Below are 19,490 nucleotides of genomic sequence, written 5' to 3'. Positions count from 1 at the left end.
CAGACCGGTTTCGCTCTGTCCCTCCTTATCATGTGCTTATGTACTTCACAATCCCCGGCCCGCTCTGCTGGCCTTTGTCACATGTACATATATTATTCCCACTCATAAGGGTTCCCCGGGGTCCCCCCTGGGACTCATAGTGGATGCTTAGCACGCACGGCGTTGACCAGGTGTTCCCGCAGCGTAAGCTAGCTTACGCAATACGAGAGAACCTCTCGTAAGAGAACGAATCGGTTACCTAACGTAACCTCGGTTCTCTCTAGATGAGGGAACGAGTATTGCGTTCCTGGCCGTGCTTGTGCTACTAGCGTTCTCGCTTCATTCTATGAAAACCAGAGTTTGCAGCCTGAGAGGCGAATTTATACTCTCTGGCCACGCCCGTTTTGGCGGGCTCTGACGCAATGAGAGCAGGTCAGACTCTCATTGGCCGAGAGTTAATTCGTGTCTCCTCATAGGCTTAAGCAGTTCCCTGTGAGCGAGCCAATGAGCTGCTAGCTAGCCTGCTCATGGTCTGCTGCAGCTGAACTGCGTTGACAATGGATACAAAATTATAGGATAATTATAGGATAATTATAGGCTTCAATTTCTCAGAAAAGATGAATCTTTCCCGCAGCGTAAGCTAGCTTACGCAATACTCGTTCCCTCATCTAGAGAGAACCGAGGTTATGTTAGGTAACCGATTCGTTCACAGAGGATGCCAGAGCGGACGGAGACAAGCGAGCAGAGACCCACCCCCTTCTTCCCGGAGGTACATGACGAGCTGACCAAGTCATGGAAAGCGCCATATTCAGCGCGTCTGAAACCCTCTTTCTCCTCGGCGCTCGACGGCGCGGGAGAAAAAGGTTATCAATCGGTTCCTCCACTCGAATATAAGACGACCCCTCATTTTTCAGTCTATTTTTAGGACAAAAACCTTGTCTTATATTCGGCTATACGGTATGTAGTAGTGTAATGTAGACTGAAACACTATATCACAACTAAGAGTTTTTCTTTGTTCAATTTGCACACTGAATATGGGTTGGAGCTCTTAACTCTCAAAGTGCTCCAGATTAATGAATTTTACATTAAAATGCTCAATTTTTTCTTTCGGGGGGCCATGCCTCCGAACCCCCCCAAAAGGCCTGAGGCTCACCCACCACAGTTTTACTAAAAATCCTGTGGGAAACACTGGTATTGCTATGCCAATGCAGCTTAAAGCTTGTTTTAGGATTCATCACTGTGGAGGTATAGTTCAATTGTATTAATACATTTAATTTTGGAGTTATTTCATCTGTTAACTCTCACTCATTCCTACTCACTCGTTACATGCCATTAGTGGTTTTAAGGAATAGGAGTTGGTATACATATTCAAGGGTGTGCAAAGATGGGTGGTGTTTATGATCATAGTGGGCCAGTCTAGGCCAAAATGCCTGGGCTAATTTTTTTTTGTCCCAGTCCAGCCCTGGGTAAAGTCACTGCAGCTGCTGTTAGAAGCTCCGGTTCAGTCAGACTGCCCATGCGCATTAGCTTGATCCAGCCTGAAAAATTTCGTTTTCTGTCATGATTCGAGCGTTTAGAAACTAAATTTATGAGACAGATTTTATTGGTGGTTTCAGGTTTGGAGAATTTTATGTTTACCCTTTCAAAGAGATAGGAGCTGTACTTGCACGGCCGAGAGGCGTTTCAAAGATGGCCGCCGAGTGAAATGACTTGTCTTAAAGGGACTTTGTTTTTTTTTGGGTTTTTTTTACATTTCCAAGCAACCCACACACCTGGACTGATTAAACGCGTATCTGAACTCCATTTCGCAGACTATTTAAGCCCTGAGCACGCCAAGCTCAGTGCGAAGTCTTGTTTTGCCACGGTTGACATTTCTGAGCGTTTTTCCCTTGTCCTTTATCTTGTCTGGTTTTGACCCTTGCTGTTTTTGGACTTATGACCCTTGCTGCCTGCCTTTTGACTCTGCCTTGATTTGAATTACTCTGTGATTGTTCGCTGCCAGCCCTGACCACCTGCCTGTTATGACGTTTGCTGCTTTATCTACGTTGCTGTTAATCCTGGTGCTTCGACCCACGCCTGTTTGTTTGTTTTTTGAAACTCCAGTTATATAATAAACTGCACATAGATCTCAACACGAGTTCATCTGAGTCTCCGTCACAGACTGGCTGATGGTACATTATCATGATTATTATGTGGCTACTTGCCAAATACTAAATAACAGATGGAAATGAAATAATTTGTTTAACTCTCTAGTTTAGCTAAAAGCTTGCATAAAAAAACAGTCCATTACAAAATAGAAAATATCTCTTGCAAAAACAAAACAAAAAACACTGCAATGTTACAGTATTCATTTATGTAAAAAAAAATATTTCAAAATGACTTTAAGTTATGAACTAATTAGCTCACATATTTAGCATCAATTTGTCCTTTTTTTCTGCGAAGCGTAGTCTCATAACGGCAGTGCATCACTCATCTGTTTTTTTCCCCTATTCAGAAGGAGCTTCGAGTCCCAGACTTCCCAGCCAATGAAGCCAAGGGCAGCCACGTGGTTTCCTTCTCAAAGACCATCTTTATTGAGCAGAGTGACTTTAGAGAGGTGTTTTTAAGATCATTTCATATGAGGATCTGTTTTGAATTGAACCAGCATCCCATATATGCAGAGGTGACCATTTTTGCTGTTTTGTGTGTTTGCTGTAGGTAATGGAGAAGGGCTATAAGCGCCTGACTCCAGATCAGCCGGTAGGCTTGAGACATGCAGGATACGTCATCTCTGTACAGCGCGTCATCAAGGTGAAACACCACTCACTTAGCTCACATGATCCACTTAGTTTGCATGAATTTTTTTTTAAAGTTTGCATATGTTTTTGTTGAGAATCTTTTAGTTGCTAAAAAAAAAAATAAGCTGATTGATCAAAAAGCATGTAGAAGTTTGTGTACAACAGGCTTCTCAGCAAAGTTTTAATCATGTTGATAATTTAGAGGCCTTAGAAATTTGCATATCAAATATAATACAGTAGGCTTTGTAGAGTTAAATGTCTTTTCTCTTGTCAGGATAACTGTGGTAAAGTGTGTGAGCTAGAGGTGACGTGTGTCAGCTCAGACTCTGGGGAGAAACCCAAAGCATTCATTCATTGGGTGAGCGAGCCACTGCGGTGTGAAGTGCGCCTGTATGAAAGCCTGTAAGTTTCCTTGTATGCTGACAAACCACAGGTTTTTATTTCATTTTAATATTTTATGTCTCACGTCTTTTTGACAGACTCTGTATGTTTTACCCTCACTCTCATTTTTTTGTCTGTAGTTTTCTCCATAAACACCCAGAGGACCCAGCTGAAGTGCCTGCTGGATTCCTGAGTGACATTAACCCTGTAAGGCAATACATTATATAGGATAAACTAGAATTTTTAAATAAAGTTTGTTTACAACAAACTAAAATGAGCTATGCAACAAAGTGCAAACTCTAAGGGGCGGTTTCCCGGACAGAGTTTAAATTAAGCCAGGAGTAGGCCTTAATCTAGAATAGTCACCTGTGGCTTAAAAAAATGGCTTTCTGAAACAGATTAAGTACAGATTACTAACACCTGGATTATAGAGTCTGAACTAAAATAAACAAGATTAATTTAAAACCAACTGTGCTGTTCTGGGACTAGGCTTAATCTCTGTCCCGGAAACTGCCCCCAAGTGATTACCTAACCACCACTAATGATTTTGTGCTATATGCAACTGCATATAGCAAGCAATGAATGCAATAATATAGAAATTTTGGTTACAATTATTAAGTAACTTTTGGGAAAAGGATTGGTTGCTTATAATTATGCATAATTTACAGTTATTTCAATAGTAAGTACATGTAATGTAACAAGGACGCTAAAGTGTAACTGACATTTTTCATTTTTAAAAGATTAATAAAGTTTTTTTGTTTTGTTTTTTCATTCCTAGAATTCCTTAACAGTGATTGAAAGTGCCTTGGTGGATCGTTCCGTGGGCAAGGCCAAAGTGTTTGATAAATTTCAGTTTGAAAGAGTGGGTTATTTTTCTCTGGACCCTGATAGCACATCTGAAAAGGTATTTCCAGAAACATTAAATTGTCAAAAAGATGAACATACAGTAGAGGAAAACACTTCTCATCTGTCACCTCTTCCTCCCCAGCTGGTGTTCAACAGAACCGTTACTCTCAAGGAGGACCCAGGAAAGATATGATTGGGCTGCAAGAAGGAAGTTGTTCTTTGACATCAACCATGCATCACAAAGCAGTTTTCAATTTAAAACCAGTTCAAATAATCTGGGGAATTCAGTGTATTCTATCCATACTATGAAAAGTCTTTTTTACTCTCAGGTGCCAAGATATTTTGTACAACCTATTCATTCTGCTGGGGTTTGTCATCTAAGAAATAAACAATTTCATTAAAGATTTTGACTTGTGAATACATGTAAATGTGTTTGATGCAAATGCATCTTTGTAATTAATCGCACAAATCCCATAAAACCCGTAGTTGTCAATTAATAGAAAAATGACTTTTTGGGATAGTTTCTAACATGGTAAATGCATTTCCATTTGAAATAACCTTTTTTGGAAGATCAAGCTTTCCAGGGGACTACCAACAAATCCATTTAATTTTGCATGGGTGAATTGTAATATCCTTAGACAGAATACCAGATTAGGGTTAGAGCATTTCCAATTCATAAAATGTTAACGGTTCCCAAGATGGTGTCCTAGTTTCTGAATTTTCTAAGTATTCTTTTGTTGTGATGACATTTATGGCAGCAATGCAATATAAAATATTTTAATCACAGATATATTGGTATTAATCATGATCTTACAGGTTTATTGAGTACTTTACAAAGGCAAGTATTATACCTATAACTACACATTTGTAGTGCCTTCCAGGGAAAATAACAAGCTATTTGTACATTGTCTATAAAGCAAAACTATGCTAATATACCATACCATTCATGGGACAAAACCCATGAATTTACAAATAACTGACAAGTGATATTTTGTCGTTCAAAAAACAATTTCATTTAGAAATGGCAAAACAATGCATAATATTTTTTTGTCCATGTGCATAAAGAGTAAGATTGGACCGTTTGTCATATTTTGTAAATAATGAAACCACATTAAACTGGCCACCACAGACAGCTTGTTGCAGTACTGGATCTGAATAAAACTTAAGTGGTGTATAGGCCTACACAACAGTAAAGATCATTGCAAAAAAAAAAAAAATCAAGAAGTTGCATTGGTCTGGAAAATGAAGATATTAGGAACAAATTTTCTCTAAATATAAGGTTGTTAACCAAAAAGGTAACCGTAACATTAGGTGTCTGGACACCTTTAAAAATATGGCAGTCATTATAAGTGAACATGAAACGGCTTTAGCAGCCCAATTTACTTCCATAATGTGACACTGCAGAGTTAAACATTCAATGAGAAAAAAAAAAAAGTAGGGTGGAACTTGATTTTATCCATAGTGAATTACCTGCATGGTGAAAAGTGTGTTTCATACCCACACATCAGAACAAAGTCAATAAGTCGTTACATTGTAATTAAATATACAAACAAACATTTCCTCTTCTAGAACAACATGCACTGTTGAATTGTGCACAAGAAGACCAGAGATATAAAGTAGATGATTTCATGATGTTCACTGTAAAGCCCAGCTTCTTAAGGCTTATTAATTTAATATCCTCTAGACAGTAGTTGGACCTTCACACACACCAAAAGCTGGTGGTGGTGTGTTGGGGACTGTCTTCTCAAGGGTGTTGTTTTCCTGCAAACAGAATGTGAGAGTTTGGGGAGTGTTGTTGGATCTGCTGTTGCAGTATGGGTGCTCTCTTCTTGAGCTCTTTGGGGGTCTGCCAACAGCTCTACGTCCAGCCAGAGCCCCTTTCCTCCGTGGACCTGCAGCAGGTTGTACACTGATCTGATTGATTGTCTGAGTGGCCTTACCAAAACAAAAAAGTGATGACTGCAGAGCACTGTCAGTCTTTATTTGAAAGAAATTGGACACAAACGCTCTTATAGGTGGTGTAAAACTTGCATCCTCGTTTAGCTTCTTTTTTAGCATCCCAAAAATCTCCTCGAGCTGTCCATCCAAAGACCCGACGACCTCTTCAGCTCCACCTTAACAGATAGATACAATGATAATGACTGTGTTGTCTGTTAACAGGATTAGTCTTATTAAAGGGATAGTTCACCCCCCAAAACATTTGTTTGCCATCATTTAATCTTATGTTGTCCCTAACCTGTATGAGTTTCGTTCTTCTGTTGAACAGTAAAGAAAATATTTTGAAGAGTGTTAGTAACCAGACAGTTGACAGTAACCATTGACTTCCATAGTATTTTTTTCCTACTATGGAAGTCAATGGCTGGCGTAACCGTCAACTGTCTGGTTACTAACATTCTTCAAGTTCAAAATATCGTCTTTTATGTTCAACAGAAAAAAAGAAACTCATACAGGTTTGGAACAACCTGAGGGTGAGTAAATGATGACAGAATTTTTGACTGAACTATCCCTTTAATGTAAAATGCGTTTAAGGGTTAGTTCACCCAAAAATTAAAATTCTTTCAGTAATTACTCACCCTCATATTGTTCCAACCCCGTAAGACTTTCGTTCACCTTCGGAACACAAATTAAGATATTTTTTATTAAATCTGAGAGCTGTCTCACTCCTCCATAGGCTTCTATTGTAATTGAAACCTGCCAGCCCAGAAAGTTAGTAAAAAAATAGTCTACAGTGCCTGACTGAGTTCACATAGTGTAACAGCGCAGCGCTGCGTCAGAACGTAGGCTCACTATTGGCCAGCATCACACTCATGACCAGCGTCGGCCAATAGTGAGCCTACGTTCTGACGCAGCGCTGCACTGTTACACTACGTGAACTCAGAGGCCCACACAGTAGAAGAAGAAAAGTTTAAGAATTTTTTTTTTTTTTTTTTTTTGCACAAAAAGTATTCTCGTCGCTTGATAAACTTAAAGTTGAGCCACTGTAGTCACTTGGACTATTTTAACAATGTTTATGGGCCGGCAGGTTTCAATTTCAATAGAAACCTACCTCCAACCTGCCACTATGGAGGTGTGAGACAGCTCTCAGATTTAATCAAAAATATCTTAATTTGTGTTCCGAAGTTGAACGAAAGTCTTACGGGTTGGAACAACATGAGGGTGAGTCATTACTGACAGAATTTTCATTTTTGGGTGAACTAACCCTTTAAGAAAAGAAAATACGTACTTGGGCCTGGCTCATTGTCTTCTGAAAAATCTTCTCCTTCTAAACAGAAGACATACAAATAAACAAAACGTCTGCTTCCATATTAAATCTTAGGGTGCTTTCACACCTGGATCGATTTGTTTTGTTCCGGAACAGATCCGAAACAGAATACTTTGTTCCGAATCAATTTAATTTGTCACTCTGTTCACACCACACTGTTGTAAAGCGGTACAAATAGCGCACCCTTCCAGGGCTTTCCTTACGCCTTTTCGTCACTACCTCATGCGTTCAGGTCGCGCATTCCATTGTGGGACATCGCCATGACAACAGTAGCCTAACACAAAATGAATCGCGGGTTGACTTGGTGCTACGAAGAGGTGAAATGCCTCATAGATATTTGGTCGGAAGAACACATCTCCCGGATATTGGACACTACATACAAGAACACCGAAGTGTACAAGAAGATCAGCTATAAAATGAAAGAGAGGGGTTATGAACGGTCCGTCGAGCAGTGCCGCGCAAAGGCGAAAAAACTCCGACAGCAGTACATAAAGGTACGAGACCACCTTGCCTATTGATTTGTTCCGGTTCGTGGGTCGGTTGTGTTCTCACTACAAACGAACCGCTCCAGGGTTCGTATGGAATCGAGCCGAGACCACCTCTTCTAGGCGGTCTCGGCTCGGTTATTTTGTTCCGATTCAGAGTGCGATTGTTGTGTTCACATATGACCAAAACGAACCGGGCCAAAAGGGAAACGCCCCTTTGTTTCGGAACAACGTCTCCAATCGATCCAGGTGTGAAAGCACCCTTAATCTCAGAAAACATTGAGACACAGCTCACATAAAGAGTCAAAACAAATAAGCAAATTTTGACCTCCACATTCTCATTCACATCCACATTTCTAATTCATAATTTCTGTGTTTCTTTGCCAGTGTATCACACTTGCCTGTTAGTCTTTGTCAGTTGATCTAGTCTATTAGTCCATTTTCTTGTCTTGCTCACGAAATTGTCCTCTGCTCAGTTAGATCTGTGGTTGCCTGTCTCCTCCAGAGCACAGCGGTCTCGGACTGCCCATCCTGATGCTGACCTTTACATCCCTGGCTCTGGAGATTGGATTGGTTCAGCTCGCCCTTCTGGCCTGTGTCTGACCTGTGCTTGCCCTTGACTCTGTTTTAGGTTTGTCCGGTTATTCCCATTTAATCTCCATTTCTGACCTAAATTTGCTTAAAATTTGGATTTGATAACTGATCGGATGGACTCCTGGTTGGACTCTCGCCTGGCTGGACTCTCGCCTGGCTGACCAGTCTTTGTCTGGCTATTTTGAATTGGCCTGGAGTAAGGAGGCTCACTGTTTTTTTAGTTTAAACTTTCTCAGTAAAGTTGACTACACATCTGTCTGCTCTTGGGTCCTTCCTTCCAGAAAACCTGACAAAAATGAACTTTTTGCTACACTTGCCATTGGCATGTAAGAAAATGTACTGATCATAAACATGAAATTTCTTGCTATAGCAATGGAGTTATTTAGCATTACATGATGGACAGATTGACACAGGGCTCCAGACTGCGACCAAGTGGTCGCATTTTGCGACTAAAATTTGAGAGTGTGCGACTGAATTTTACATCCAGTCGCACATGTGCGACCAGTAAATTTGCCTCACGTTAAACGCATGGTTAAGCGTGGAAGGGGCGCGTCAATGAATCCGGAATGAATGAGTGTGACAAGAATAGAGAGCGCGCGTGTCTGTGGGAAGGAGACGGAGACAAATATCACAAGCTGCTATGTGCGTCTGAGCAATGAGCGATCTATCGACTCGTTACCAAGCAGCGAATGCAAACAAAATGAAAGTGGAACGAAAATACGCTACTCATTTATGCTTCACGGACCGTTAATTATTCCGGACCAATAATAGACAGAGCAGCGCACCTATGGCAGCGCATAGCCTTTCTTATGTACACTCACCGGCCACTTTATTAGGTACCCCATGCTAGTAACGGGTTGGACCCCCTTTTGCCTTCAGAACTGCCTCAATTCTTCGTGGCATAGATTCAACAAGGTGCTGGAAGCATTCCTCAGGGAGTTTGGTCCATATTGACATGATGGCATCACACAGTTGCCGCAGATTTGTCGGCTGCACATCCATGATGCGAATCTCCCGTTCCACCACATCCCAAAGATGCTCTATTGGGTTGAGATCTGGTGACTGTGGAGGCCATTTTAGTACAGTGAACTCATTGTCATGTTCAAGAAACCAATTTGAAATGATTAGAGCTTTGTGACATGGTGGAAGTAGCCATCAGAGGATGGGTACATGGTGGCCATAAAGGGATGGACATGGTCAGAAACAATGCTCAGGTAGGCCGTGGCATTTAAACGATGCCCAATTGGCACTAAGGGGCCTAAAGTGTGCCAGGAAAACATCCCCCACACCATTACACCACCACCACCAGCCTGCACAGTGGTAACAAGGCATGATGGTTCCATGTTCTCATTCTGTTTACGCCAAATTCTGACTCTAACATCTGAATGTCTCAACAGAAATCGAGACTCATCAGACCAGGCAACATTTTTCCAGTCTTCAACTGTTCAATTTTGGTGAGCTCTTGCAAATTGTAGCCTCTTTTTCCTATTTGTAGTGGAGATGAGTGGTACCCGGTGGAGTCTTCTGCTGTTGTAGCCCATCCGCCTCAAGGTTGTGCGTGTTGTGGCTTCACAAATGCTTTGCTGCATACCTCGGTTGTAACGAGTGGTTATTTCAGTCACTGTTGCCCTTCTATCAGCTCGAACCAGTCTGGCCATTCTCCTCTGACCTCTGGCATCAACAAGGCATTTCCGCCCACAGAACTGCCGCTCACTGGATGTTTTTTCTTTTTCGGACCATTCTCTGTAAACCCTAGAGATGGTTGTGCGTGAAAATCCCAGTAGATTAGCAGTTTCTGAAATACTCAGACCAGCCCTTCTGGCACCAACAATCATGCCACGTTCAAAGTCACTCAAATCAACTTTCTTCCCCATACTGATGCTCGGTTTGAACTGCAGGAGATTGTCTTGACCATGTCTACATGCCTAAATGCACTGAGTTGCCGCCATGTGATTGGCTGCTTAGAAATTAAGTGTTAACGAGCAGTTGGACAGGTGTACCTAATAAAGTGGCCGGTGAGTGTATATCAATGGAGCAGCGCCCCGAACCATTGACAGTAAAATAAGGACCCGAACTTGCCAGTCGCGGGCCGATCTCGCTCACGCGACACTGTTACTAGGAGATCCAGTGAAGAAATCCATTGAATTCGCCTCAGAATTAATAACATCATCGCTACGAGATCCAGTGAGAAACATTCCGATTCGGCGCAGAGTTCTGTTATAAACCATAGATATTAGATCAAACAGTGCTGACGTGGAAACCAGGAGAAAATCTTATAGAAGGCTTTCAGTCCACAAATAAGCAACATTCACCATGGATTTAGGCTAATGTAGTAGTAAGTAACTCTAACCATAAATATGATAATGTGACAGAAATAGTCAAACGCAGCCTACACATCTTTTCTAGCACTTCAAAACTATAATATCATATATAAATGCTTTTTTTTTATTTATTTTTTATGTGATGACCAACACATTTTTTGTTCATCCTTCAAAGACTGTCCTAAAACTAAAAAATTTAAGATGTTGGATAACTCTTATTTAAACACTTATTTAAAAAAAAAATACCATTGTAAACAGTAGGATGTTTATTGGCTATGTTCACTCCTTAATATACATTTTGTCTCTCCTTTTGTTTTTTAATTAATATTAAGACATTATGAATGATAATAATAACAAAAGTTAATTTCATCTACACCCTAAATTAAGCTTAGTGATTTATTGTCAGCCCCAGTGCTACCAACAATATCTGTACGTTAAGTCTCTTTATTATTAAAGAATTTGTCAGTATTACAGTTATTTTGGGGGAAATTTGAATAATTGCATTGCAAGCTGATTTAAGGTGTGCCCCTAAATTTTCTGCTTGTGCTCCTAAAATTTTCAGTCAGGGGCAACAGCGCTCCTAGTAAAAAAAGTTAGTCTGGAGCCCTGTGACAGATGAATTCTTGCATTGCTGACCTGTTTCATATCTACACATGTGAACTGAGTCAAACAAAGTGACAAAAGATGAGTTGTTTCACCTGTGGTGATGACTGGTAGAGTAGTTACAGACACCCCATCTTCAATGCATGTAGTGTGTCCATCTGTTTTAGAGAAAGGGCAAAATGTTGTTAAATCATTTCTATATCTCTTTGTAGACAACTATTATTGATATAGTCTTGTTTCATTTCAACAGGGACATACTCACCTGTCACTGTTGTCGTCTCCCATGACTGTTCCAATTCTAATGGTTTAAAAAGCTCTTCTGAAATGTCCTTCTCTGAATAGACACCCATATTTCACAAGAGAAATGCTGGGATTAAACAACACTAATAACAAATCTTCTGCAATTGCATGTAATTTAATATCATTTGATTTGATTAAAATGACTTAAATGTTAAATATATTTGTAGCACTTTTCAAATTAAAGTATCCATCCAATTTATACACATATTGTAAAAAATATCAGAGGCCATGCTATATTGTGAATGTAGTCACTGCTAAAGGCTGTTGTTACCAAACACAAGAGTATATTCACAATATATCCGTATACCTTATTGCTTGATTGTAACGTTACCTCCTTGTATCCACTACTGTCTTTGTTTATTTCCTATTTATCACTTTTAAATAAAACCCTGCAACTGAGTTCAACATCAGTCCGAGCATGCACCCTTGTAACAGCTGATTGTATATGGTGTATTTTAGCACAGATGGATTCGCATCTGGGACTGCAACTATTTGTTGTATAATTTTGAATATTAATAAAATACAGTAGTCAACATTTGAAGTGGATCAAAAAAGTTCATCAAAGTTGTCCAGTTGATCAAAATTCATGTATAACTTTGATGAAAGGTTTTGATCCACTTCAAATGTTGACTACTGTATATATTACGCACACAAACACATCAAAACTGCCAGATTAATCTACAAAACTCTTCTGTCCACTCTAACATCTTACACCTGTGTGACCCACTTCATTAACATGGCCACAATAAATCTATCGCCGCTGCACTGCTCTAAACTGTTTTCTAGACACTGCAGGTTTGCCAGAATCATCTTACCTGCAGGTTCAGCATATGACTTTTGAAAAAGCTTGTAGTATAATCTGTAGTGAAATATAATAAAAAGTAGGGCTCAGTATTCAGTAGTAACAACATGTATATTAACATAAAACAGAATTAATGCACTTCTGCAATTAACGTGTTTTCAATTTGTGGGGCACAAATGTCAAAGTGGTGTAAAAAAAAAAAGTTTTATTAAAATATTTTTCAAAGAAAGAGTAATATATTGAAAACTTCGGCCACCAAATTAAGGTCAGTGTGGTGTGACCAACATGTACGAAGCCATAAAAGAGGAAATGGTATCACAGGGAGGATACCTGTAGGCTGTCATGACTGTGTCAAGGTCAATAAGTATCTGTTAGTTAAGTTTGTCAAATTTTAACATCTTATAGAAACATCACAATATTTAGGATTTAAAAAAAAACATAAATAAACATGAATGCAAATATTGTTTTGAACTAGAGATATTGTTATAATGAAAATTCTTTGTTGTTACTGACTCATAAACCGCTTCACTACATTATCATTACATAACACATTTTAAATATAGATTTTACTATAGTTTATCAAACACACTTGAATGACAGACCTGTAGCAGAACTGAAGGTCCGGGCAAATGGATCGATCTGCAATAGCGTAAATGTAGTTATCACCTTCCTCTTCCTGCAGATTGTATTTAATGCTTTTGAGTGCAGATGAAGGAGAGTGACCAGTTCTGTAGAGCTGATGTAGCTTTTCAATGGTGTCATTAGACACATCTCTCCACCTCATGACCTCAGCAGTGTTCAGTCTATGATTATGTTCGTTCCTCAAGTTCACATGAAGGAAATAGCCCTCTTCTATGTGCGGGTCTCCTGATCTGTGGAAGGATAGATTAGATAAGATAGAATTTTGTTTTAACACAGTTTCGAAATAGATTGTATGACCTATTGAAAATTCAATTTCTAATTGACCAAATGTTTGGGTGTTAAACATTTTGTGGTTTTGTAGTGCATCACCTTGGTCTTATTTTTTTATCTCACCTGGACTTTCTTTCATACATATGTCTCTTGAGAATCAGAAACATGGTAGCAGGGCAGTTGGTATTTTTGGATGTCTTGGATGATGAACTGTACGTTTTGTGTTGGCATCTCAGATCCACCTGGTATACAAAATACAGTACTTAAGCAGTTTTGAGAGAATGGCCTTACGTTCAATGTTTAAACTGAACATCAGGAATCAGGTGGGGTGGGGTTGGGTTGGGGGGGGGGGGGGGGGGGGTGTTCTTCCCATCTTCTTTGCTTTTAATCCTGTAACCATTATTACATCATCGTTAATCATTTTAGAGAATGTTATTACTCTGATGAATTGCATTCAATAAGAACAGGAACATCTTAAGAAAGTATAGACTCAATTTTGATATCAGGTTGCCTTTAAAGCTCTGTCATACACATAACAGGTTGTTCCTACTCTGTATTTGTTGTAGCGTCCAGAATCAGGGTATGTCCTGGATTTCCTCCATGTTAAAGCTGAGGTCTTTTGGAAGTCCTCCAGCCACTTTTGGACCTCCTCCTCTGTAGTCAGCTGCAATTTAAGACCCGCTCGAAAGTTTTCAACATCCCCTGACATTTCCAGCAGTTCATGACGACACAGCAGATGACTGTACCCTGGTGGCAAGATTTTCTGCAATACAATGTGTCAGGTAATAAAACACATTGAATTAATTTCACAATAACATGTCCAGGTCAAGATTGTATTGCTCTGTCACCTTCAATTTGAATTGCATTGTGAAATATTCACGCCAATTAAACACATTTATTGCCTCAGATTTAATTACTGTAATTTACTTTTGAAGGTTTTTTTGTCATTTTTATTGTTCTTAATGAAGATTCAAATTGAATTATCATTACTATAATAACATGTTTTTTAAGAAATATTGCAGTTCAACGAATTTGTGTTTAAATCAGCATAACTTATATGCAGTACAGCAAACTTCCATCACATAGCCTACTTTACAATGTATTATGTGTGTTTTATGGAGGGTTTTTTTTTTTCTTCACATAGATAGTTTGATGGGAAATGCTCTTACAATCACTTAACAATGAAATCAATGCCAAATAATATTATTTCCAAGTATTTCTTATAGTAACTTTAGCTTTATTAACTAAGTTATTGTGTTTTGGCAGAAGAACTTAATGCGTCACATTTTGACTATGGCAGAAGTGGTGATTGTTTCTTCATGTGTTTTTAGACCTTTAGACGTTTATTTTTCATAACATATATCGGTTTGTAAAAAAAAAACAATTGCACTGAAGAGCCACATGGTTTTACCTAAAGGTAATAACTACGGTTATTATACAATGGTATAACTGTTCTATAACTATGATAAAGATTCATAATAGTAAGCAAAACTTTATTTCATTAAAACACTAACTTACTTTAATAGGCTAAAGAGCTATATAATGTTAATGTAGTGTTAACGATAAAGGTAAATATATATGAATCGAGTCAGCTGTGCTAACGTTAGCCAGCTAAGTTAGCTCACATAAACTCAGGCTTTTCTCTTTAATGGTAAAACAGCTGCTGTATAACATGAATAACACCAAACCTCCACGTGATCTGTGTCCTCTGCTGCTTTATCTTCTCCAATACAATGCTGACACTTTAACAGTGTCATTTTGAGCAGCTGAGCACAGCCAAAGAGCTAAACTTCGTGATCGGGTTTATAGGTAACCGTCGTACGGAAAACTCTCGCGAGAAACGGGCTTATCTTTCGCGTGCACGCTCTCTCTCTCTCTCTCTCTCTCTCTCTCTCTCTCTCTCTCTCTCTCTCTCTCTATTCAATTCATAAAGCTTTATTGGCATGACATTTTGTATTGCCAAATCATTAAAACAACATAGAAAATGATTTAGTAAATGTGAACATTTCGTAAAGCCTATGTAGAGAAAATAATAGGCCTAATAATAATAAAACTAAATAAAAATAGACAATATTATATAAACACATGGCTAGATATAGCAAATAATAATAACAAATAATAATAAAATAAATAATAATAATAAATAGTCATGAATCATGAAACATGAAACAGTCATGAAACTACTGAACTTAGAATTTACTTTTTTTTTTACTTTGACAATTCTTTTATAGAATTCCAAATGTAGTGTTTCAATCAGATGTTTTTCTCAATTTAAGAAATCAAATTTTATAGGAGGACCCCACACTTCACTGCCATATAAAACAAATGGTTCAATTATTGATTTGAAAAGTTGGAGCCAGATTGTAAGTTTTAATTGATCTCTTTGAGTTTTCTCTTTGAGTTCACAACCAAAGTAAAGTTTCCTGTTGAAGTTATTTTTGGGCTGAGGTAAGTGTGTTTTTGTGGTTTCAAGGGTTCTGTGTGATAGTGTGAATTGTGTAAATTACTCACAGAGTACATTTTAACACGTAAATCACACACACTTCTGTTGGATTTTTTATTTATGAAATGTGCTTTTTGAAAGGGAATCTTCTCAGAAATAAAAGCAAGGCATTTCCTATTTAAATTTAAAAAACAAGAAACATTTCATAAAATCTGTTCCAACTTCATAAACTTTGCTGTTCTGACAAATCAGAAAAAGAGCATATAAAACGGTATACAAACTGCAAAATATTAAATATAAAAAAGATGACTTATGGTTCAAATGATGTTTGTAACTCTAACTCATATAAACGTGAGGTGACCTGAAACAAACATTCTTAAACTTTCTTTCTTACACTAAGCATGAGCATGCCCGAAAGCAACAAAAAGCAGTCAAGTATAAATTCAATTGACTGAATTTGTAAATATATTCATGGAAAAACTGTTTTAGCTTGTGTGCTCCACAACAAATCAGAAATTAGTTCAAGATTATTAAAGATCTTCATGCACAAAACAATGCATTGGAACAATATACAAATATGGTTCTTCAAAACCATATGGTGCTTGTAAATCAAATGGTCTGAAAAAAGGAAGATCCTCTTGACAAACCATAAATATTCTGTTCTCTTGCACAGTAATGAAGATGCTCGACAAAACCAACCAGTCCAAAGTCACCAAAACGTTTTACCATAAGAACAATATCAGCTATTTTACTGAAAATAACTTTTCCATTTTAGTGCAAACCAGTAAGTCATGATGATACTCAGTTCCAGAATGCCTTAACCATGAAGCTACTGTGATCTTATTATTCGAAAAATGTGGGTATACCTTTCAAGAATAGTGTCATGGTATTGCAAATCCTCAACATACAGAGTTTTCAAGGGCCCATATTAAACATTTCTAACATTTACCAATGATAGGCAGTTGCATACTGGTGTTTTAATGCAAGAGACTTTGTTTTTTATACTGTTTTTAAAAAAACTTGTCTTTAGCTTCGAAACGCATTGACCAATCTTGCATATGCAATGTGTGTCAGAGTTCTGTCACTTCTGTCTAGTCTATTTCTTGGTTTTGTGACAGAGCCCTGACACTCATGTTTTGTCTTGTACTAGCACACAGCTTGTGTTTAACACTGTGTGCTTTCATGTTGTCATGTTTCGTGTGAACACGTGGCTTATGAGTTTCATTAGCTGCGTGTTCATGTGTGAGCACATGGCTGGTGATTTGTTTTCCTGGCCATGTGCTCGTGTTTTAGTCATGTTTGGTATGAGCACATGGCTTGTCATGTACAGTATGTTTCCTTGTGCCATGTGCTCTCCTGTCGATTGTCTAACCCCACCCATCTTCTTACCTGATTATTGACTCATTTGCTCCACCTGTCCTCCCTCGTTACCCTATTTTGTTTGCTTCCCTATTTTAGTCAGGTTCGTTATATTCTGATTTTAACCTTTGTGGGAATTTTTTGGGGATTTGCTAAACTATACATTTTTGGAAAGGTTATTGTATAAGGAGTCATAAAATCAATGTTTGCATTTGCTCAGATGTCATATTGAAGTTTAAAAATGGCCGCCGTAAAATTTAAAATTGTAATATCTCGACTTCTGAATAAACTGGAATGTTGATTTTTACTGATAAACCCACACTGTAAGGGTCAAGGAATCCAATGGTGCTAGTTAAAAAGCTACAAGATGTTACCACATTAAGCCATAGATGCATAAGTAAGTAAACAATTACCCTGTGTGGTTGTTTTCTTGCAATATCTTTGTAATCATTCCCACAATAAATATTACATGTTTTAATGAGTGATATAAAAAATCTTTATTTTTTGAAGAACAGCTGGAATATGAAATAACTTTTCATTACAAAGACATGTACATTGCTAACCTACTAGAATGCGTGCTGAGTGTGATCCACAAACAAAGTAGCAAAGTTCCTGTTGAAAGATTTTATTTGCAGTGATTTTTCGAGCCAATGGCTCTTCCTCAGACTTGCTATATCAGAAGTGTCATCCCTTAAGAACATTGTTTTACAGACATGCATGACTTGAGGACCAATCACCTTGAGCAGGCAATATATCAGTCACCAAGAGTGTCATTCCCTTTGTGTCTGTTGAGGCAGACCATGCATGCGAACACCTGAACAAGCTAATGAAGATTAGCTCTGGGATCATTGGCATCTCCAACAATGCCAATGCCAGACAGAGATTTTTCATGGTCACACCAGAACTTTCTCGTATGTCAAAAGAGTTCAAGAGTCAGTTTGACATGGAAGCTGACAGAATCACAGAGCATCATGAGCTTGGGCCAAATGCAGTCAAGAGGGCACATGATACAATCGACAAGATCAAGACAGCCATACTCAGCCATGGAAACCCCTTTACCAATGAAGGTGACAACCTGCACAATGTGATCACGCAAGCCTACATCCCAGATGAGTATGTACAACAGATCTTGAATGCTGATGTCACTGGCCAGAAGTTGTATGAAGACTATGTGTCAGAGCGTATCAATGGAGATGTCAGCCTCTGGGGCCCTGTGAAGAAAGAGAACAACAAGATGTTCCTGTCTGGGAACAAGAAGATTACAGTGAAACTCAGAGACAATACTGTGGATCTGAAAGAGACCAAGGACCTGTTTGCAAGGCTGATGGTACTTGCTAGGTCAAATCGAGACATCAACCAGAAAGAGGCCATAGGAAACTATGAATTCACTCTGACACCAAGAGCACTGTTCGCTCCTGATGGAACAATTCTGCCATGCAATGACAAGTCCAAGTTAATCCATCTACTTGAGAAGCTGACAAAAGAAGACATGCCCCATGAAGACCATCAGCTGCCTCAAGTTGGAAGTTCTACTCACCAAGATGTAATGCATACAGGACTCACAGACCTCACATCTACTGATCAGCCAAGTCGGAAGATAGCACTGGTGTACGGTATGGTGCTTGTGCAGAAGCTGAGCAAAAAAACAGCGACTGTATTGACAGGCAAGGATCTGAGTGGCTGCTTAAATGACAGACTGATGCAACTAACACGAGATTATGATGAAATCATGCTCGTGTTTGACACATATAGGGCAGATTATCTGAAGAGTGCAACTAGAGATAAACGAAGACAAGGAAAAGCTTCTATTCAGTATCAAGTCAGAGATGACACCAGCATCAAACGCATCCCAATGAGCAGGTTCCTCTCCCATGACAAAACTAAGAGTGATCTGACTGAATATCTTGCTGCCAAAACTCTGGAGTACAACAAGGGATCCTCCAAGCTGATCATCACAGCTGCTTCAGGGCTCACTAGGAGCAACAAAGACCTTCTCTTTGAAGAAGAAGAAGACACACTGCTGATCCACCAGGCTGTGCTGGCTTCACAGAGAAACCCACATGAAGCACAGTTGGTGTTTTTCTCACCAGATACAGATGTTTTAGTGCTCATCACAGCAAATTATGATCTCATGTTGAAGAACACGTCCATTTGTATGGCCTCTAGTGTTGTGCAGATTGAACCACTGTGGCGAGCTCTAGGTAAAGAAAGAGCAAAGGCTTTGCCAGCCTTCCATGCATTCACTGGGGCTGACAACACAGGAAGGTTCTCCCGCATAGGCAAGGCAACCTGGCTGCAGGTCTACCTCAAAGCAGATGAAGATATTGTCAAAGCTCTGCAGATGCTTTTGGATGAAGCAGATGTGACAGAAGGAATGCTGTCAGCCCTGGAATCCTTGTGCAGCTTACTCACCCAAGGGGATCAAC

At 39.0% G+C, this 19,490-nt stretch overlaps 2 protein-coding genes across 2 annotated transcripts in view; one reads left to right on the top strand and one right to left on the bottom strand.

Annotated features, from left to right (window-relative positions):
- The window catches only part of qars1 (glutaminyl-tRNA synthetase 1), an 81,003-nt gene extending 76,618 nt beyond the window's left edge, over nt 1-4,385 (top strand). Inside the window, exons 18-23 of the mRNA XM_056246741.1 lie at nt 2,474-2,575; nt 2,677-2,769; nt 3,031-3,158; nt 3,278-3,344; nt 3,916-4,041; nt 4,126-4,385. Of these exons, the coding sequence (XP_056102716.1) occupies nt 2,474-2,575; nt 2,677-2,769; nt 3,031-3,158; nt 3,278-3,344; nt 3,916-4,041; nt 4,126-4,176 (567 nt within the window). The 3' untranslated portion in view covers nt 4,177-4,385. The remainder of the gene's footprint in view (nt 1-2,473; nt 2,576-2,676; nt 2,770-3,030; nt 3,159-3,277; nt 3,345-3,915; nt 4,042-4,125) is intronic.
- A 1,067-nt stretch (nt 4,386-5,452) lies between these two features.
- si:dkey-75a21.2 (uncharacterized protein LOC794385 homolog) lies at nt 5,453-15,107 on the bottom strand. Its single transcript, XM_056246742.1, has 9 exons — nt 14,951-15,107; nt 13,813-14,025; nt 13,386-13,504; nt 12,953-13,222; nt 12,364-12,407; nt 11,511-11,582; nt 11,344-11,406; nt 7,207-7,245; nt 5,453-6,097 (listed from the first exon to the last, which is right to left on the bottom strand). Exons 1-9 carry the CDS (start codon nt 15,017-15,019, stop codon nt 5,664-5,666), a joined length of 1,323 nt encoding a protein of 440 aa, XP_056102717.1. The 5' UTR covers nt 15,020-15,107; the 3' UTR covers nt 5,453-5,663.
- Between the last annotated feature and the right edge of the window lie 4,383 nt (nt 15,108-19,490).

The sequence above is a fragment of the Rhinichthys klamathensis genome, unplaced genomic scaffold (assembly GCF_029890125.1).
Source record: "Rhinichthys klamathensis goyatoka isolate OS25496 unplaced genomic scaffold, OSU_Roscu_1.1 h1tg000040l_1, whole genome shotgun sequence".
In the NCBI taxonomy this organism is placed as follows: domain Eukaryota; kingdom Metazoa; phylum Chordata; class Actinopteri; order Cypriniformes; family Leuciscidae; genus Rhinichthys; species Rhinichthys klamathensis.
Note: the sequence above shows the minus strand (reverse complement) of the source record. Positions and strands in the feature narration are given on the sequence as shown.